The sequence below is a fragment of the Anabrus simplex genome, chromosome 12 (genome assembly GCF_040414725.1).
Source record: "Anabrus simplex isolate iqAnaSimp1 chromosome 12, ASM4041472v1, whole genome shotgun sequence".
Taxonomy (NCBI): domain Eukaryota; kingdom Metazoa; phylum Arthropoda; class Insecta; order Orthoptera; family Tettigoniidae; genus Anabrus; species Anabrus simplex.
The window spans coordinates 27,679,350-27,696,546 of record NC_090276.1 but is presented as its reverse complement, the minus strand read 5'-3'; the positions used below and the strand labels follow the sequence as shown (position 1 = coordinate 27,696,546).

At 40.8% G+C, this 17,197-nt stretch overlaps 1 protein-coding gene across 1 annotated transcript in view; it reads right to left on the bottom strand.

Moving 5' to 3' along the window:
* LOC136884116 (gamma-aminobutyric acid receptor subunit alpha-6) overlaps positions 1-17,197 on the bottom strand; it is a 246,966-nt gene that overhangs the window by 88,580 nt on the left and 141,189 nt on the right. The window contains exon 3 of the mRNA XM_068229794.1: positions 807-1,087. Within this exon, the coding sequence (XP_068085895.1) occupies positions 807-1,087 (281 nt within the window). The remainder of the gene's footprint in view (positions 1-806; positions 1,088-17,197) is intronic.

The following is a 17,197-nucleotide window of genomic DNA, read 5'->3' as shown; positions in this document are numbered from 1 at the left end:
GTTTTTAAAAAGTACAGTGAGTTTCTCTCGTCGCGCCCAGCTTATCTGCTTCCCGTTGACTCATCACTCCCCGCATAGCATAGCAATGACAGCACTTCGCTCACTTTATCCGTGCATGACATGAGATAATTAAAATTAAGAAAATGAGGAATTAAGAATTAAGAAAATAAGCTCGTAACTCATGGTTTCAATTTTAATATCTTCGTAGCCCGCCGTGCTGAGCTATTAGAATGTCCAGCTTCTTGCCCAAGTCGTCTTAGGCATTTAGTAGGCGTATGTTCTAATCTTTCTGCGATTTCATTTAATTTTTCCCCGTTAAGTGCACGTTTCTAAACACGTCGCTTCTTATGGTGTAAAGAACTAGTTCCTCTCAATTTATTTACGAGTTTCCGCACGGTTTCTCTGAGCGAAGAGCGTACACATGGGAATTGTGCTACAAATCGCCAAACGACTTCCCTGCAAGACACTGTTTTCACATAATTAATGCTCATAATTACCCTTTCCTGTACACATGTGGAGGCATTATAGGAATTATACTCCGAAGTAACACTTCACAACTCGAGAACAGTTGGAGCGACAGACTTTCTAAGCACGGACCTGAACTGCAAAGTGCGGGAATTCCCATGCTGTGCAACGGGAAGCGATGAGTCAACGGGAGGCAGATAAGCTGGTCGCGTTTGCCGGCCAACCGATGAGAGAAACTCACTGCATATCTAGTAATTAGTGCGAGAAACCTGCCGGCATTGTAGTTGGCAATAATTTGTAGACTCCTCACACCAAAAATTCTTTTTCTACACTAGACTCACCCTTGCCGTGGCTTGGCAACTGTGTCCTCTCGTAGTTCTTGAGCAAGTTCTCAAGTACAAGGCTGATGTTCCTACTGACTGCATCGTTCCCCGCTGACTGGAAACGTTTCTTAGGAGGTGGTGACTTCCAATCCGGCGGAGCTTCTGCTTGTACCTGGCGCCTCCAGCGCGAGAAGGTGGCGGTAGTATTAGTGTCTGGAACTAGCAGTGATGATGATCGTAGCAGGAGGAACGTCTTGCTGATAACTGTAGCGGCCTCTCCCGGTAACCAAAGGATGAACCTGCATAATGAAGACCATGATTAATATGCAATAAAGAAATGGCTAAGTATGTACATTCATATGGGTTAGTTATTTTCAAAATATGGACTAACCTTATTTATATTTTACACGTTGTTTTTCGTGGCACCGATACAGATAGGTATTAAGGCGACGATGTGATAGAAAAGGGCTAGGGGTGGGAAGGAAGCGGCCATGGCCTTAATTAAGGTGTGAAAATGGAAAACCACGGAAAACAATCTCCAGGGCTGTCTGCTGTGGGGTTCGAACCCACAATCTCCCGAAAACAAACTCACTGCTACGTGCTTCTAACCATATGGCCAACACGCTCGGTAATTTTGAAATATATCTTATGGTTGGGTGGGAGGAAGCACAGGAGGGGGGGGGGGGGAGCGGTGGTTCGCCTGAAAATTTGCGCTACGAAATTAGTGATACGAAGTGTGTGACGCGAGGTTACCTAGCAACCGTGTAGGCTGCGATGTGAAGTACTGATAGTTGGCCATGACTCAGACATGTATTATCAAAGAAAGGCGTTAGAATACATATGGTCGATGTGATGTTGCAGGCTGTGATGTGAAGTATTGATGGATGGCCATGACTGAGATACATATTATCAAAGAAGGGCGTTAGAATACAGATGGTCGATGTAATGTTGCAGGCTGTGATGTGAAGTATTGATGGTTGGCCATGACTGAGGGACATATTATCAAAGAGGGGCGTTAGAGTACAGATGGTCGATGTGATTTTGCAGGCTGTGATGTGAAGTATCGATGGATGGCCATAACTGAGAGACATATTATCAAAGAGGGGCGTTAGAATACAGATGGTCGACGTAATGTTGCAGGCTGTGATGTGAAGTATTGATGGATGGCCATGACTGAGATACATATTATCAAAGAGGGGCGTTAGAGTACATATGGTCGATGTGATTTTGCAGGCTGTGATGTGAAGTATCGATGGATGGCCATGACTGAGATACATATTATCAAAGAAGGGCGTTAGAATACAGATGGTCGATGTAATGTTGCAGGCTGTGATGTGAAGTATCGATGGATGACCATAACTGAGAGACATATTACCAAAAGTGACGTTGGAGTATAGGTAGTCGGTGTGATTTTGCAGGCTGTGATGTGAAGTGTTGATTGATGACCATGATTCAGAAACATATTATCAAATAAGGGCGTTAGAATACAGATGGTCGATGTGATTTTGCAGGCTGTGATGTGAAGTATTGATGGTTGGCCATGACTGAGGGACATATTATCAAAGAGGGGCGTTAGAATACAGATGGTCGATGTGATTTTGCAGGCTGTGATGTGAAGTGTTGATTGATGACCATGATTCAGAGACATATTATCAAAGAAGGGCGTTAGAATACAGATGGTCGATGTGATATTTCAGGCTGTGTTGTGAAGTATTGATGGATGGCAATGACTCAGACATATATTATGAAAGAGGGGCGTTAGAATACAGATGGTCGATGTGATATTTCAGGCTGTGTTGTGAAGTATTGATGGATGGCAATGACTCAGACATATATTATGAAAGAGGGGCGTTAGAATACAGATGGTCGATGTCATATTGTAGGTTGTGATGTGAAGTATTGATGGATGGCCATGATGGCCATGACTGAGAGACATATTATCAAAGAGGGGCATTAGAGTACAGATGGTCGATGTGATCTTCCAGTCTGTGATGTGAAGTATTGATGGTTGGCCATGACTGAGAGACATATTATCAAACAGGCCTCATCTAATGCTCTACAGAACTGATTACATTTTATGTGTGGTAGTTTCATAGGTACAGAGTCAGTTCCGCCCTTTCCGATGTACTGGAACCTAAACTTGTCGACCCCAAATTCCAAAAACAATTCGTTAGATGATTATAAATGAATCGTTAGCAATTTGATTTTTATTCATTGAAAGGCATTTATAATGATCATTTGATCTTCGCTAAAAGAACTTTGACACCATTATTTCAGCTGAAGTACATCTTTCGGAAATATATCCAGATCTGTTTATTGATTTACCTCATCAGTTGCTGATGATTCGGAACGTTCTCAAGAAAGAAATTTGCCTTCTGCGAGGTGTCTCGGTGAAAGATTTAGCTTATAGTTATCTCGAGTGTTCTGGATGTTTCAGTGGCGTCGAAATTATTCCTAACCATCTCGATGACAGTGGCTACAGAAGAAAGCTCCTTATCAAAATATTCGTTGCTCAATGATGCAGTATTGTCTGCATTCAAGTGGACAGAGTGCGAAAATCAAACGTGGTGGCCTGGTGGAAGAGTTCGCCTGCAGAAATGCAGCAAGGTAGAAGCGTTTTCACACTAGTCTATGGCTGTTTTAAAAAAAGTGGTGGAAAATGATAGAAAACTATGTTTTGTATCTGTATTGTTACCGAGAACGAAGAATTACCTACAGTCTGCATACGGATCAGTCTGCAGTGATAAGAATTGAGGGGTTTGAAAAAAGAAGCAGCAATCCAGAAAGGAGTGAGGCAATTCTGTGGTTTGTCCCCCACCCCTCCTCCTTTTCAGTATGTATACAGAACAGGCTGTAAAAGTAATCAAAGAGAAATTTGGAAGGGCAATCACAATTCAAGAGGAAATCAAAACCCTGAAATTTTATCTCAGTCAGCAGAAGATCTGGAGGAATTGCTGAATGTTATAAACAGAGCCTTGGGGAAGGAGTATGAGATGAAAATAAATAAATACAAATCAAAAGTAATGGAGTGCAGTCGAACGAAGTCAGTCCATGCAGAAAATATTAGATTTTGAAATGAAGTCTTAAAGAAAGTAGATGAATATTTTGACTTGACTAATAGAATAACTAACGATGGCAGAAGTAAGGAGGACATAAAGTGCAGACTAACACAAAAAATGAAGGCCTTTCTCAGGGAAAGAAATTTACTCACTTCAAATATTGATAAAGGAATTAGAAATATTTTTTTAAAAGTATTTCGTGTGGAGCGTGGCATTGTATGGAAGTGAGACATGGACGATATCTAGCTCAGAAAGAAAGAGAATAGAAGCTTTTGAAATGCGGTGTTACAGAAGAATGTTGAAGGTGAGATGGAAACATCGACTCATGAATGAAAAGATACTGAATCGAATTGGTGAGAGCAGATCGATTTGGCTAAATTTGACGAGAAGAAGAGATAGGATGATAGGACACATCTTAAGATATCCATAACTTGTTCGGTTGGTTTTTGAGGGAAGTGGGGGTGTTAAGAAAGTTAGGGGTAGACTAACGTATGGATATGACAAGCAGATTAGAGTTGATGTAGGAGGTAGTGGTTACATAGAAATGAAAAGATTAGCACAGGATAGGGTGGCATGGAGACTGCATCAAACCAGTCCATGGACTGACGACTCAAACAACAACAACAACATCAAATTTTCATACTAACCAAGAGAGTACAGTTAAAGATTTATTATTTAAACATAAAATAATTCAAGAATAAGGAATTAAATGAAACCTCAGAGCAAGAGTGTCACCTTTTTGAATGTGGCGTCATAGCGGGTTGAGTGACAGGGAGAAAGGAAGTATAATGCACGGAACAGAACTTGCTCGTTTTACTTCATGAAAGTAACAGATACCTTTGTTGGCAGGGTGTAGTGTTTACAGTGCGCTGTGTCTTCTGGTGTGGGTTAGAATAAATTTGTTACTTTCATTGACCTGTCTCAGTATCATCCTTGGCTTTGACAATTTGAAAGTGACCGAGGTATGAGCGATTCTAGTAATACCGTTCCTTTTGCAGCCAGTCCCTGTTATAAATGGTGGTGAAAATATCGCTTATGGGGTCGCTTGGTGCATGCATTTCAGTGGGCTTGGCAGACTGATATGTAATGTTAACTTCTGGCTCAGTGAGGAAAGCAACGGGAAACTACCCCACTCCTCATTTTCCCTAGTATGCTTCTTCAGTGACACCTACGCTATTTATGCCAGCTGTTGGTGGAGCTGTAGTGGATCAAACCAGCCTTCTGGCTGGATACAAAAGTACCAGAATCCAGCTTTGAAATATTGATGCTAGTAAAATAAATTTTAAATGAGTCTCTTACAAGAATAACTTCGAGACCATAAAGTTAAAAATGATCATAAATATTACGTATACGATACGTATACGTATAGGGTCGATCATTCGATATATATTTTGAAAATATAATTCGATATTTCTAACCATTGTCATTTTATACACCTGCTGAACTTAGCCAATCACTTCGTTTCGCGGCCGAATTCAAACGGACTTTGTGAGGTGCAGTTGCTAAATTTGAACGTGGCTCTGTATAGCTCGGTTAATCATACAATTTGAAAACGAGTCTCTCTTCATGTATAAAATAGATTTTCATGTTAAATTATACTTTTAGGAGATAAGTACACTTAAATTATACATTGGATATTTGGGAAATAAGTGCAAATAACCTTATGGAAGTAGGAATGTACGCAGTTTGTAAAATATGACTTGAAAATACCTAGTTGTTTGTCCGAGGGTAGCAATGTTTGTAAGGCAGGTAATAGCTTCATTTGCCCCGCGGCATATACCACCCGCCGTACCATGCTTCCGGTACTACGCATTCGTAATGTGTAAGAAACAATTCTAAGTACGTCACTGCAGTCACGCACATGTCTTCATTGCGGCTTCAGGACATATTCTGCATGCGTAATGGGTAAGAAACAATCTCTAAGAACAAGGTTGCCCTGCAGTTTCAAGTAGTATATGCGTAAGTTGTATGAAAATACACTACTTGCTAGTAGCGAACATTTTCACACAGTGAAATATTTTGATGCATGCCAGCAAGGCCCTGAGTCGTTCATCATAAATACTACCTGAGCTACAAACGTGAACATTAGAGGCGACTGAAAGGTGCGAACAAGGGGTGATCGAATTAGAACCATGAGACTACTTGTAATTAGTACCATCACGCAGGGAACACCATCGGTCGCCTTTTTCTTGTGAGTAGTACCACTATGTTAGGTATACATTAGGTTTCTGATTAGTAGCAACAGAGTGTGTGAGTCAGTGTGGGATTTACAGTACCCGTGATTAGTACCACTATATGAGCGACACCGTGGATTTGCGTTGCCTATGATTGGTACCCACTATGTGAGGAACACCACGGGATAGTACGAGTCCCTGTGATTAGTACACCTGTGTGAGGAATGCCATGGGTTTGCGTTGCCTGTAAATGGCGCCGCAATGTGAGAAACACCATAGGTCTGCGTTACATGCGCGTATTAGATTATCTGTGAGTAGTACCATAATGTGTGGAATACCGCGAGTCTACGCTACTTTTGATTAGAACCGCAACATGACAAATACTATGGTTCCACTTTACTAAATAATAATCGTGTGGCCTCAGCTACCGTGTGCAGACATTTCGATTTGACGCCATCTGGCTGTCTGCTCGTCAATTTCGACGTTCCGTTTTACTCTAGGCCCACAGAGTAAACAGACAGAGTAAACCGAAACTCTCTTGGGCGTCTATGGCTGAGATTTAATGAATTTTGTCGGGTAAACACCAAATGTGTCACCAGAGATCTTTTACATGCCGACATCGTACGACATGGAGTATCGAACGGACTTTTTTCCGCCCTTCAAAAATCCGACTACCTCTGCCGGGTTTGAACCCGCTATCTTGGGATCCGGAGGCCGACACTCTACCGTGGATCCACAGAGGCAGCTTCCACTTTACTAAAGACAAGTATCATCGTGAGGAGCCGATTATCTGGATTTTGGACCCCTTTAGAAAACAAACATCACCAGTTCAGGATTGTGCTTTAGAAGCAGTTCATTGGTCAGTATTACTATTGTTTATTAGAATAGTAACTGGGTGTCTGAAACCTACTCCCACCGACAAACTCTACTCCCTGGCTGTTATTTCTCTTCCAGACATTCGGCGAGAAGTGTTTGCAAGGCAAGAGAGGTCGAAGGTGGATCTCACAAGCAACCACCCGTTATTTGGACATCGACCTCCACCCAGAAGACTGAAGTCCAGGAAAAGTTTCCTCAATGTCTCCAAGGCTCTGGATAAACCAGCAAGAACAGCACGTTGTGATACGTGGCGAGCAAAAATGGAGCATCTTTCTGATTGGATGGTGCCTTCTGAATCTCCACCCCCTGGCCATCATTTGGAATGGACAACCTGGAAGGCACTTAATCGTTTGAGGAGTGGAGTAGGTAAATCCAAGGATAACCTTAAAAAATGGGGTTATCTGAAAGATCAGTCAGACTTCTGCGATTGTGGGGAGCAACAAACTACCCAACACCTGTATGACTGTCAGTCCTGCCCTGTTCGTTGTACACTTCAAGACTTGATTCAAGCCACTGAAGAGGGAATTTCTGTTGTCCATTTCTGGGCAGACATTGTGTGAAACATGTTTTGTGACATAAAATGTATTCTGTTTTATTTGTATATAATACCTTATTTGTATTTTTAAGTTTCTCAACACTCTGACACGAAATACATAAATACTATTGTTTATGATAGTTTTTGGGAATGTGGGGCATTGCGGGTCGGATCCACTGATTGTTTTAAATTCATATTCACCCATTCATTAATCGTCATCTCGTTTTGAATTCTGGTCAGTGGATGATTTTGGACTTTCAAATTCTCATTATATTTAGTTTCATTCCGTACCATTAGGGGCCGATGTCCTAGATGTTAGGTCCCTTTAAAGAACAAGCATCATTTTCATCATCATCATCGACTTCATTTTTTTACTTTTGAAGTAGGAATATTTTTTACGGCACATGCATTCCGGCCCGTATCAACAATGAGCAGGAAAAATGGTTTTACTTGTCTCCCAAACACTCTGTATATCTAGTTTCCATTAAAGCACTTCTTCACTCACAGAAAACATGTGTAACTTATTTCCGAATTACTTGTGTGGGATATGATACAAAGTAAGCATTTTTATTGACAGCTTTGTTTGTAAAAACGGAGAGCTTAGTGGTTCAACAGACTATCAATCAATCATCTTGTCTTTCTTCTCCTCGAGGATCGATCATGTGTGGCAACAGCTAATACACTCGAGTGACAAGGGCCACTCTCTGCTCGTATCTGTACGAAATAGCAAGGGAGATATTAAAGTCCCTCGTCGTAAAAAAAATAGAGGCGACACATATCCACGACGTGTTGTTAAGGGGAATTTGAACCCTAAGTATAGGAGATTTTTACACTAAATTTTTCTCACAAAATATTTAGAATTTCCCAATTAAATGTGTGTGGGTCTTTTATTATGAAATTTCTGCATATCAAACGTACGAAATCAAAATTTTATAAGCAAGTAGAGAAAGAGCTCACTGAATTAGGATCACCGAATCTGCAGGATAGAAATATAATCAGGAAAATTGTCCACACAAGGGGATTTGAGGAAGATGAGAAGAAACCATCACGATGTACCTGGTCGGAGGAACAGACATTACAACAATTGATGAAAATGAAGAACCATTGGGAAAAGAGGAAAGATCAACAAATGTTGATTTCGCGTGGCCCTAAGTGACCCATTCGCTAAGAAGAAAAATATTTGTTGGAGAAACTAGTTTTTGGCATAGAACTCGTCCATATTTTTGGAACCGTTCTTTGGTGGGTGAATGTTACAAAATCTTGAAACGCCGCATTGGGTAGCTCCGGTGATAGAGCGCTGGTCTTCTGAGCTCAAGTTGGCGTCCGGTGGTGATTGAAGGTGTTCAAATACGTGCTTCTCCTGTCGGAAGATTTACGCGCACGTTGAAGAACTCTTCCGAGACAAAATTTCGGCACCTCGGCGTCTCCAAAACCGTAAAAAGTAGGTAGTGGGACTTACTAACTAATAACATTATTATAAAAAATACGAGAGTTTAAAAATAGGAATTTTTCCTGGACATTACAGTGTTCAATATCTCATTTGAAAGAGGAAGGATCAATGTACCTTGCAACAAGATTGTGACCACGATGTGACGTCACAGAGTGACGCGATACTGCTGCCATCTTTAGGTACTAAAATCGCCGTCCTGCGCGGCCAACAATATTTGTGTAGCTCTGGACTGCGGCGTGTACACACCTGACACGATGTGCTACCACGCCGACTGGAATAGACGTTTCTTAGTACATGCCGCGGTCTCTCCGGTACTGTTCTCTTCGTCTGGTTTATCCGTGCGCCTCCTCGAAGATGCAACGAGAATGTTCCCTCTCGGGCCGAGCCCCGAAGATTCTAGCACTTCATCACAAGGATATAAAAATGAGACAGCAGGGCAAAAACAAATCAAATAATGAAAATTCGCAATAAATATGCTCATAGTACAGATAGGAAAGAGCTATCTTTTACAATTGATGATTTTTTGATCAATTGTGATTTCATTCTCTAAATCCGTCTTTTTAACTGTTCCACTGAAACACCCGTTACATTGGAATGCCTGTTTAGCTGATTTCTTCTTTTGGCATGTTTTCTACAACGAAGGAATGAAAGTTACAGATCCAACATGGCGAAATATCCGACGAGCTCACAGTCCAGAGCTACTGAATAACGCGAACTGGATGAGATGTCCAGCTTTATGCAGACACTCACCATGACCTGGACGAAAGAAGTTATCTTTTCTTTACAACTTGTTTTACGTCACACCGACACAGACAGGTCTTATGGCGATAGGAAAGACTAGGTGTGGGAAGGAAGCGGACAGGAAGCATTTGCCTGGTGTGAAAATAGGAAACCACAGAAAACCATCTTCAGTGCTGCCGACAGTGGGGTTCGAACTGTTGGTCTTAATATTGTGAAGAGTGTTTCCCGCGCTCGCATATAAACATGCGCACGCCGCGCTGAGGCACTCAGTCTTGGATCCCGTTGGTCCTCTTGCATTTCCTGGTGTAGGCCTGCTTTTATATTCTCTTAGCCAATCTGTCGTTACTCATCCGATGAATGTGTCCAGCAAACTTCAGTCGTCTCTTTCTCATTTCATCAGTCAGTTCATTAATCTGTTTGTACAGTTCTTCATTCCTTTCTTTTCTTCCAGATGTCACCTGTCTTCCTAGGACCCATATAATATAATGGCGTATGGCCTTCGGAGAGGCCTGGTGCGGGTCTTTTTCTCGTAGACGGCCGATTAGGTGACCTGCATGTCTGTGAAGATGAGGGCCCTACCTAGGATGATTTCTAATGCTGATTACGCCACACATACACCCAGCCCCCGAGCCATTGGAATTAACCAATTAAGGTTAAAATCGCCGACCCGGCCGGGAATCGAACCCGGGACCCTCTGGACCGAAGGTCAGCACGCTAACCATTTAGCCATGGAGCTGGGCTTCCTAGGACCTAATATCTTACGTAAAATTTTCCTTTCTATCTTCCTCTTCTCCTCACCTTCTGTTTTTGTGGGTTGTGGGTTAGACTTTCCGATATATACAGTGCTTCTGGCCTTATTACTGTATTGTAGTGTCTTAATTTTGTGTTCTTATCGACAATGATTTTTTGTTGTATACGTTTTGTGTGAGTTTGTACTATTATTATTATTATTATTATTATTATTATTATTATTATTATTATTATTATTATTATTATTATTATTATAGACTTCAAGCGTTCAGTCTGCAAGCCCCTGTGCATTACCTATGCACTCACAGTTTTCTATTTGCAACTAGTTCTATGGTTCTTGGTTAGTTCTATTCTATACCTTCCCATCTTAACATCTTTTAATTTCTCAGTGCATGATAAGATGGCCGACTCCTTGGCGTTGAGGCCTTTGGTTCAGTGTGTCCAGGGTTCGATTCCGGCTGGGTCGGGGATTTTAATCGCGTCTGACTAATTCTTCTGGTTCGGGAACTGGGTATTAATTTGTGTTCGTTCCAACACTCTCGTCTTCATATTCAGACACCACACCAACATGCAATTGTGAATACCTACCAGCATATAGGGTTGGTGTCAGGAAGGGCATCTGGCCGTAACAGAGGACCAAATTTACTTGTTTGATACTGTTCGAACCCGTGACTCCACAGGTGTGGGAAAAGCGGTAGGATAACGACATAATAATAATAATAATAATAATAATAATAATAATAATAATAATAATAATAATAATAATAATAATAATAATAATAATAATAATAATAATAATAATAATACGATTTGTAACAAGATGAATTCCTCCCTGCAATTATGAACAAAAGAGTGAAGGAATCCAGCCTTATGAAACCCCTTTAACTATTTTGAACCAAGAACCCATTCTACCATCAATTTTTCAACAGGAAGATAAAATTAAGTTGGCCGTGCCATTCGGTACCGAGACTACTGGCCACGTACATGACAGTGAAAATCCACAGCCTATTTCTAGTCATTTTTCTAGGGCAAGAATAGAATGAATTAAGCCGGCATCTAGCGACAAGGATAGGAATTGTGCCGGCTGCCGAATCCTGTCCTACTCCTCTAGAGCAATGATTAGTGACTGAAAGACGAAATTGAATTATATTGTTGAGTGTTGCTGGAATGAAAGATGACAGGGAAAATCGGAGTACCCGGAGAAAAACCTGTCTCGCCTCCGCTTTGTTCATCATAAATATCACATGGAGTGACCGGTATTTGAACCACGGAACCGAGCGGTGAGAGGCTGGCGTGCTGCTACCTGAGCCATGGAGGCCTAATGGCCACTTACATACAATGATCAAGTTTATCTCCACCTTGTTTTAATGGTGAAAACATTTCTTAGCAGACAAAGTAGCGGTCCCCATACTACGAAAAACGTAAAATTAAGCAATTTCCTCAATTGTGTCAAACGTTGAAGGGCTAAAGGGCTTGGAAAGGTTTCAAATTGTGAGTCTTTGATATCTCTATCAAAATAAAAAAAAATCGAAAATAACTTCCAGCCTAAATGCAGTTCCGGAAAAACAGCCTAAAGTCGCTTGTTTCTTTACTCGTTTTCTTTTTTATTCAAATCACAGCCAAATTAACTTATTTACATCATTCTTTCTGTAATGTGTTCTTGGTTCCATACCCTCAGGCATTTTTTGTTTGTGAAATCTCTCCACCCCGAATGTAGTCACAAGAGCATAAGTGAAACTCTGCATTGACTCACATTAGCGCTCGTGGTGGTGCTTAAGTGAAACAATGCATTGACTCACATTAGCGCTCGTGGTGGTGAATAAGTTAAACAATGCATTGACTCACATTAGCGCTCGTGGTGGTGCTTAAGTGAAACAATGCATTGTCTCACGTTAGTGCTCGTGGTGGTGCTTAAGTGAAACAATGCATTGACTCACATTAGCGCTCGTGATGGTGCTTAAGTGAAACAATGCATTGACTCACATTAGCGCTCGTGGTGGTGCTTAAGTGAAACAATGCATTGACTCACATTAGCGCTCGTGGTGGTGAATAAGTTAAACAATGCATTGACTCACATTAGCGCCCGTGGTGGTGCTTAAGTAAAACTCTGTATTCTCATATTAGCGCTCGTGGTGGTGCTTAAGTGAAACAATGCATTGACTTACATTATGGCTCGTGGTGGTGCTTAAGTGAAACAATGCATTGACTCACATTAGCGCTCGTGGTGGTGCTTAAGTGAAACAATGCATTGACTCACATTAGCGCTCGTGGTGGTGAATAAGTTAAACAATGCATTGACTCACATTAGCGCTCGTGGTGGTGCTTAAGTGAAACAATGCATTGACTCAGATTAGCGCTCGTGGTGGTGAATAAGTGAAACAATGCATTGACTCACATTAGCGCTCGTAGTGGTGCTTAAGTGAAACAATGCATTGACTCACATTAGCGCTCGTGGTGGTGCTTAAGTGAAACAATGCATTGACTCACATTAGCGCTCGTGGTGGTGAATAAGTTAAACAATGCATTGACTCACATTAGCGCTCGTGGTGGTGCTTATGTGAAACAATGCATTGACTCACATTAGCGCTCGTGGTGGTGCTTAAGTGAAACAATGCATTGACTCACATTAGCGCTCGTAGTGGTGTTTAAGTGAAACAATGCATTAACTCACATTAGCGCTCGTGGTGGTGCTTAAGTGAAACAATGCATTGACTCACATTAGCGCTCGTAGTGGCAGAAAAATATAAACTTCTAATCTAATCGTCCTGATAACGATGATTCAAAAAAGGATTGTAATTTTTAGGAATAAATAAATAATTTATTCTGATACTTCATTATTTTATTTACCAAACTTCGTAGCTCATATCCCTGGGATGTTTTCAACATTGAGTTGCTTGCCTGAAGGAAGTGGAAGTTTTCCTAGTAAAAAATATTAAAATATGTATACAGGATTAGTAACTGAATAGATAGTTTCTCACTCCATATTCTACCGTTCACAGTTTAACTTAGACCCCATTTGTACCCCAGTGTATATAACGTAACCGTGAATGAGAAGAGTTGTGTGATGACAAAGGCAATAACAGTCTTTCACTGGTGGATCGGAAGGCGTCACCGTAACGGGAATAGCAGAAGTAATAACACTGACAGTAACATCAAATGTTAACGTCAGCATGGAACTGTCGCTGTTTTAGCTCTGAAAATTTGAGCCATGGTGCTAAGGGGAGACACAATATGGAGTAATAAATGTAGTCTTGATTATTTGGTTTTATGGTCGCATCGTACTTTAAAGGGACTTAGAGCGTACTTACTCTTCTTGCCCGGGTCAAATGTAATATTTACAAAATTCAGCAATTTAAGCAGCGTTTTCATTTGAATATAAGTGATCCCTGTTCGTGCAGCCTAGAAGGTGAATTTGGTCCTGGATGTCCCCACACTTCCACTGTTATACAGGCTGATTCAGCTAAGATGTCCACCTCAAATAATTCGTGAACAGTCCAAGATACTTGTTGTATACAAGAAGCACAATAAACAAACACAAATTAAAAGTTTATTTTTGTGAGATCGTTCACATGATACATAAGAACAAATTGCCTTTGACCTCGCTTCTTATTCTGAACACACTTTAAATTACACAGTGAGTAAGTTTGATGCTGTACTGAGAAGTATGTACACTAACACAGATTTACCTTACTATGTGCAAACTTATTTACATTAACAATGTAGAATGTAAAGAATATATGAACGACTATAATAGCTGATGGCTATCTACTAGGCCTAAATCGACAGAAAACCAAAGTCATGTTTGTTGATCGTAAGAACAACAACAGTCCACATATCGAACAGATTGGAGGGTGTGAAGTTGTACATCAGTATGTATACCTAGGCTCCTTACTATCCAATTCTGGTGGGTCCAAAGATGAAATAAAGCGAAGAATTGAAATAGCAAAGGTAGCAATGATCCGTCTGCGGAAGATCTGGAAAGATAACAACATCACCATTAAGACAAAAGAGAAGCTCGTTGAATCTCTAGTCTTCTCAGTCTTCTTGTATGGCGCAGAGACGTGGACCATCCTCAAACGTGATCGTGAACGGATAGAAAGCTTTGAAATGTGGTGCTGGAGGAAAATGTTAAGAATTCCTTGGACAGCTCATCGCACGAACACATCAATCCTGAACCAACTTCAGATAAAAGTTCGTCTATCGTGTAAGGTCACTCAGCGTATTGTACGCTACTTTGGACATATAATGCGCCGAGATGGTAGTCTTCAAAAGCTGATTGGTGAGGGCAAAGTCCAGGGAACCAGACAAGGAGGACGAATACCAACGCGATGGATTGACATGGTGAACGGCCCCCTACAGTGTTCTCTCAGAGTAACTACATTGAAAGCTTTAGATAGGGAAGAATGGCGGAGTATGGTTCATCAGCTAGAGGGCTGAATATTATGATAGTCACGACGCCTCAGTCATGAGGCAAAACTACCTGAAATTCTAGTAGTTTGAATACAATGCGAAATAATAGAATGACTACTGATAGCTAAGGGCTCTAGGTTCATGAATATAAACTAGCTTGAATACTATACAATATTTCATCATAGCAGAATGCTATCTGATTTGGCTAAGTTATAAGGAAGGAGAGATCTAATGAGGTTGTAGCGAGTCCTGAGGTGGTACCTCCCGATCAGCGGTCGGTCCGCCTGTTGTCCACATTTTCAAGAAGGTACCTCCGTGGCTGACCTACGGCGTAGAGCTGATCGTTAGACAACAGCTGATTGCCCACTGTCTGTCACATCCAGCCCTGTATATATACCAGGTGGTTGACGTCACACACACACTGCACCCGCTGGAAATACTGCGTACATTCCCGAAGACTTGATGAGTAAGCGGGTTGCATGCTTCCAGGCGAAGGACACTACCACAATACTGATATTGTGTTTTCACTTTCAGTAATGGTACCAAGGGGCTGCATCAGTATCTACTAACTTTTAAAACTGGAAATGCACTGTTTTCTACACCAAATATTAAACTTGCAAATATTAACAATTCACCACCGTCATTATTTTGAAAATCAGACAAGTACTTCTCGAAAAATGTAATATATTTAAACGTGCTTCATTCACTCACCACTGATTTGAATTTAGGGCAGTCGACCAGGTGGCAGATTCCCTATCTGCACCTTACCTAGTCTTGTCGTAAATATTTGCAAAAAATGTGGAAATTTATTGAATATCTCTCTTGGTAAATTATTTTAATCCGTAACTGGTTTTCCTATAAACGAATATTTGCCCCAGTTTGTCCTCTTGAATTCCAACTTTATCTTCATATTGTGATCATTCTTGTTATTAAAAGCACCACTCTAACACATTCGTCTACTAATGTCATTCCACGCCATCTGTTCACTGACAGCTCGGAACATACCACTTAGTGGAGCAGCTCGTCTTCTTCTTCTTCTTCTTCTTCTTAAAAAATCCCCCTACTCCAATCTTTGCAACATTTTCGTAACGCTACTCTTTTGTCGGAAATCACCAAGAACAAATCGAGCTGTTTATCTTTGTATTTTTCCATTTCTCGAATCGAGCAATCCTGGTGAGGATCCCAAAAAACTTGAACCATACTGTAGTTGGGGTCTTACCAGACACATATAGGCCCTCTCCTTTACATCCTTACTACAATGCCTAAAGACCCTCATAACTAGGGCCCGGATTTTTAGGTTCTTAAAAACCACGTTTTAGTTTTTTAATAGCTCAAAATGGCTTTTTTTAGTTTTTTATGCTCCTGAAATAGTTTTTAATGATCATTTCAATCATTACTAAAGTTATACTATTCATTCAAACTTTTTTTGCAGTCGCCTAAGTGCGGCCAGTATCCAGTAATCTGCAGATAGTGGGTTCGAACCCCACTGTCGGCAGCCCTGAAGATAGTTTTTCGTCGCTTCTCATTTTCACACCAGGCAAATGCTGGGGCTGCACCTTAATTAAGGCCACGGCCGCTTCCTTCCCATTCCTAGGCCTTTCCTATCCCATCGTCGCCATAAGACCTATCTGCGTCGGTGCGATGTAAAGCAAATGATGACTTGCCTTTAGGCATCGCTACTTCTGAGATAGGTAAGCTTCTTAAACTGCCTTCAATAATAACTTGATTTATAGGCAAAATTAATTTCAATCTGTCGCATAATATAGAGCTAAACAGCCGTAGCTGGCGGTAGTCGACCTTACACAATGAGAGATGCACTGAAGCTGGCAAGTTAGGCGGGCTTGTACCTGCTAGATACAGGTCAGTGAACGCCAGGGAGTTGTCTCTTGATTTGTGCTGTACCCTAGTGGAATAGTATCCTATCACGTTGTTTCGCTCTCACTAGTTATACTTACAAACCACTTCCAGTTCCAAACCATGAAGTCATTTCAAAAAGTCGTGCATAATGTTTATTTTAAAAAAATCATTCGATTTAATTAATATTTGGTACTTCTGTTTTAAAATAACGCAATACTGTCTTGAATAGCCCATTTAGTTTTTTTAGGTTTTAACGTCTTATTTAGTTATTTTTAGGTTTTGTAAGATTCGAGTAATTTACTCCAATGGTAATGTAATGAATAAGTAAGTTAAAATACTGCAGTTAGCTAGCAAGGAATAAAATAGTTTAAAACCTAAAAATCCGGGCCCTACTCATAACCATGTGAAGAGATCTGTACCCTTTATTTACAATCCCGTTAATGTGTTTACCCCAATGAATAGATTTACTTATATTAACACCTACGTACTTACAATCATCCCCATAAGGAACTGTCAACTCATAAACGTAGCAGTTAAAACCGAGAGGACTTTTCCTA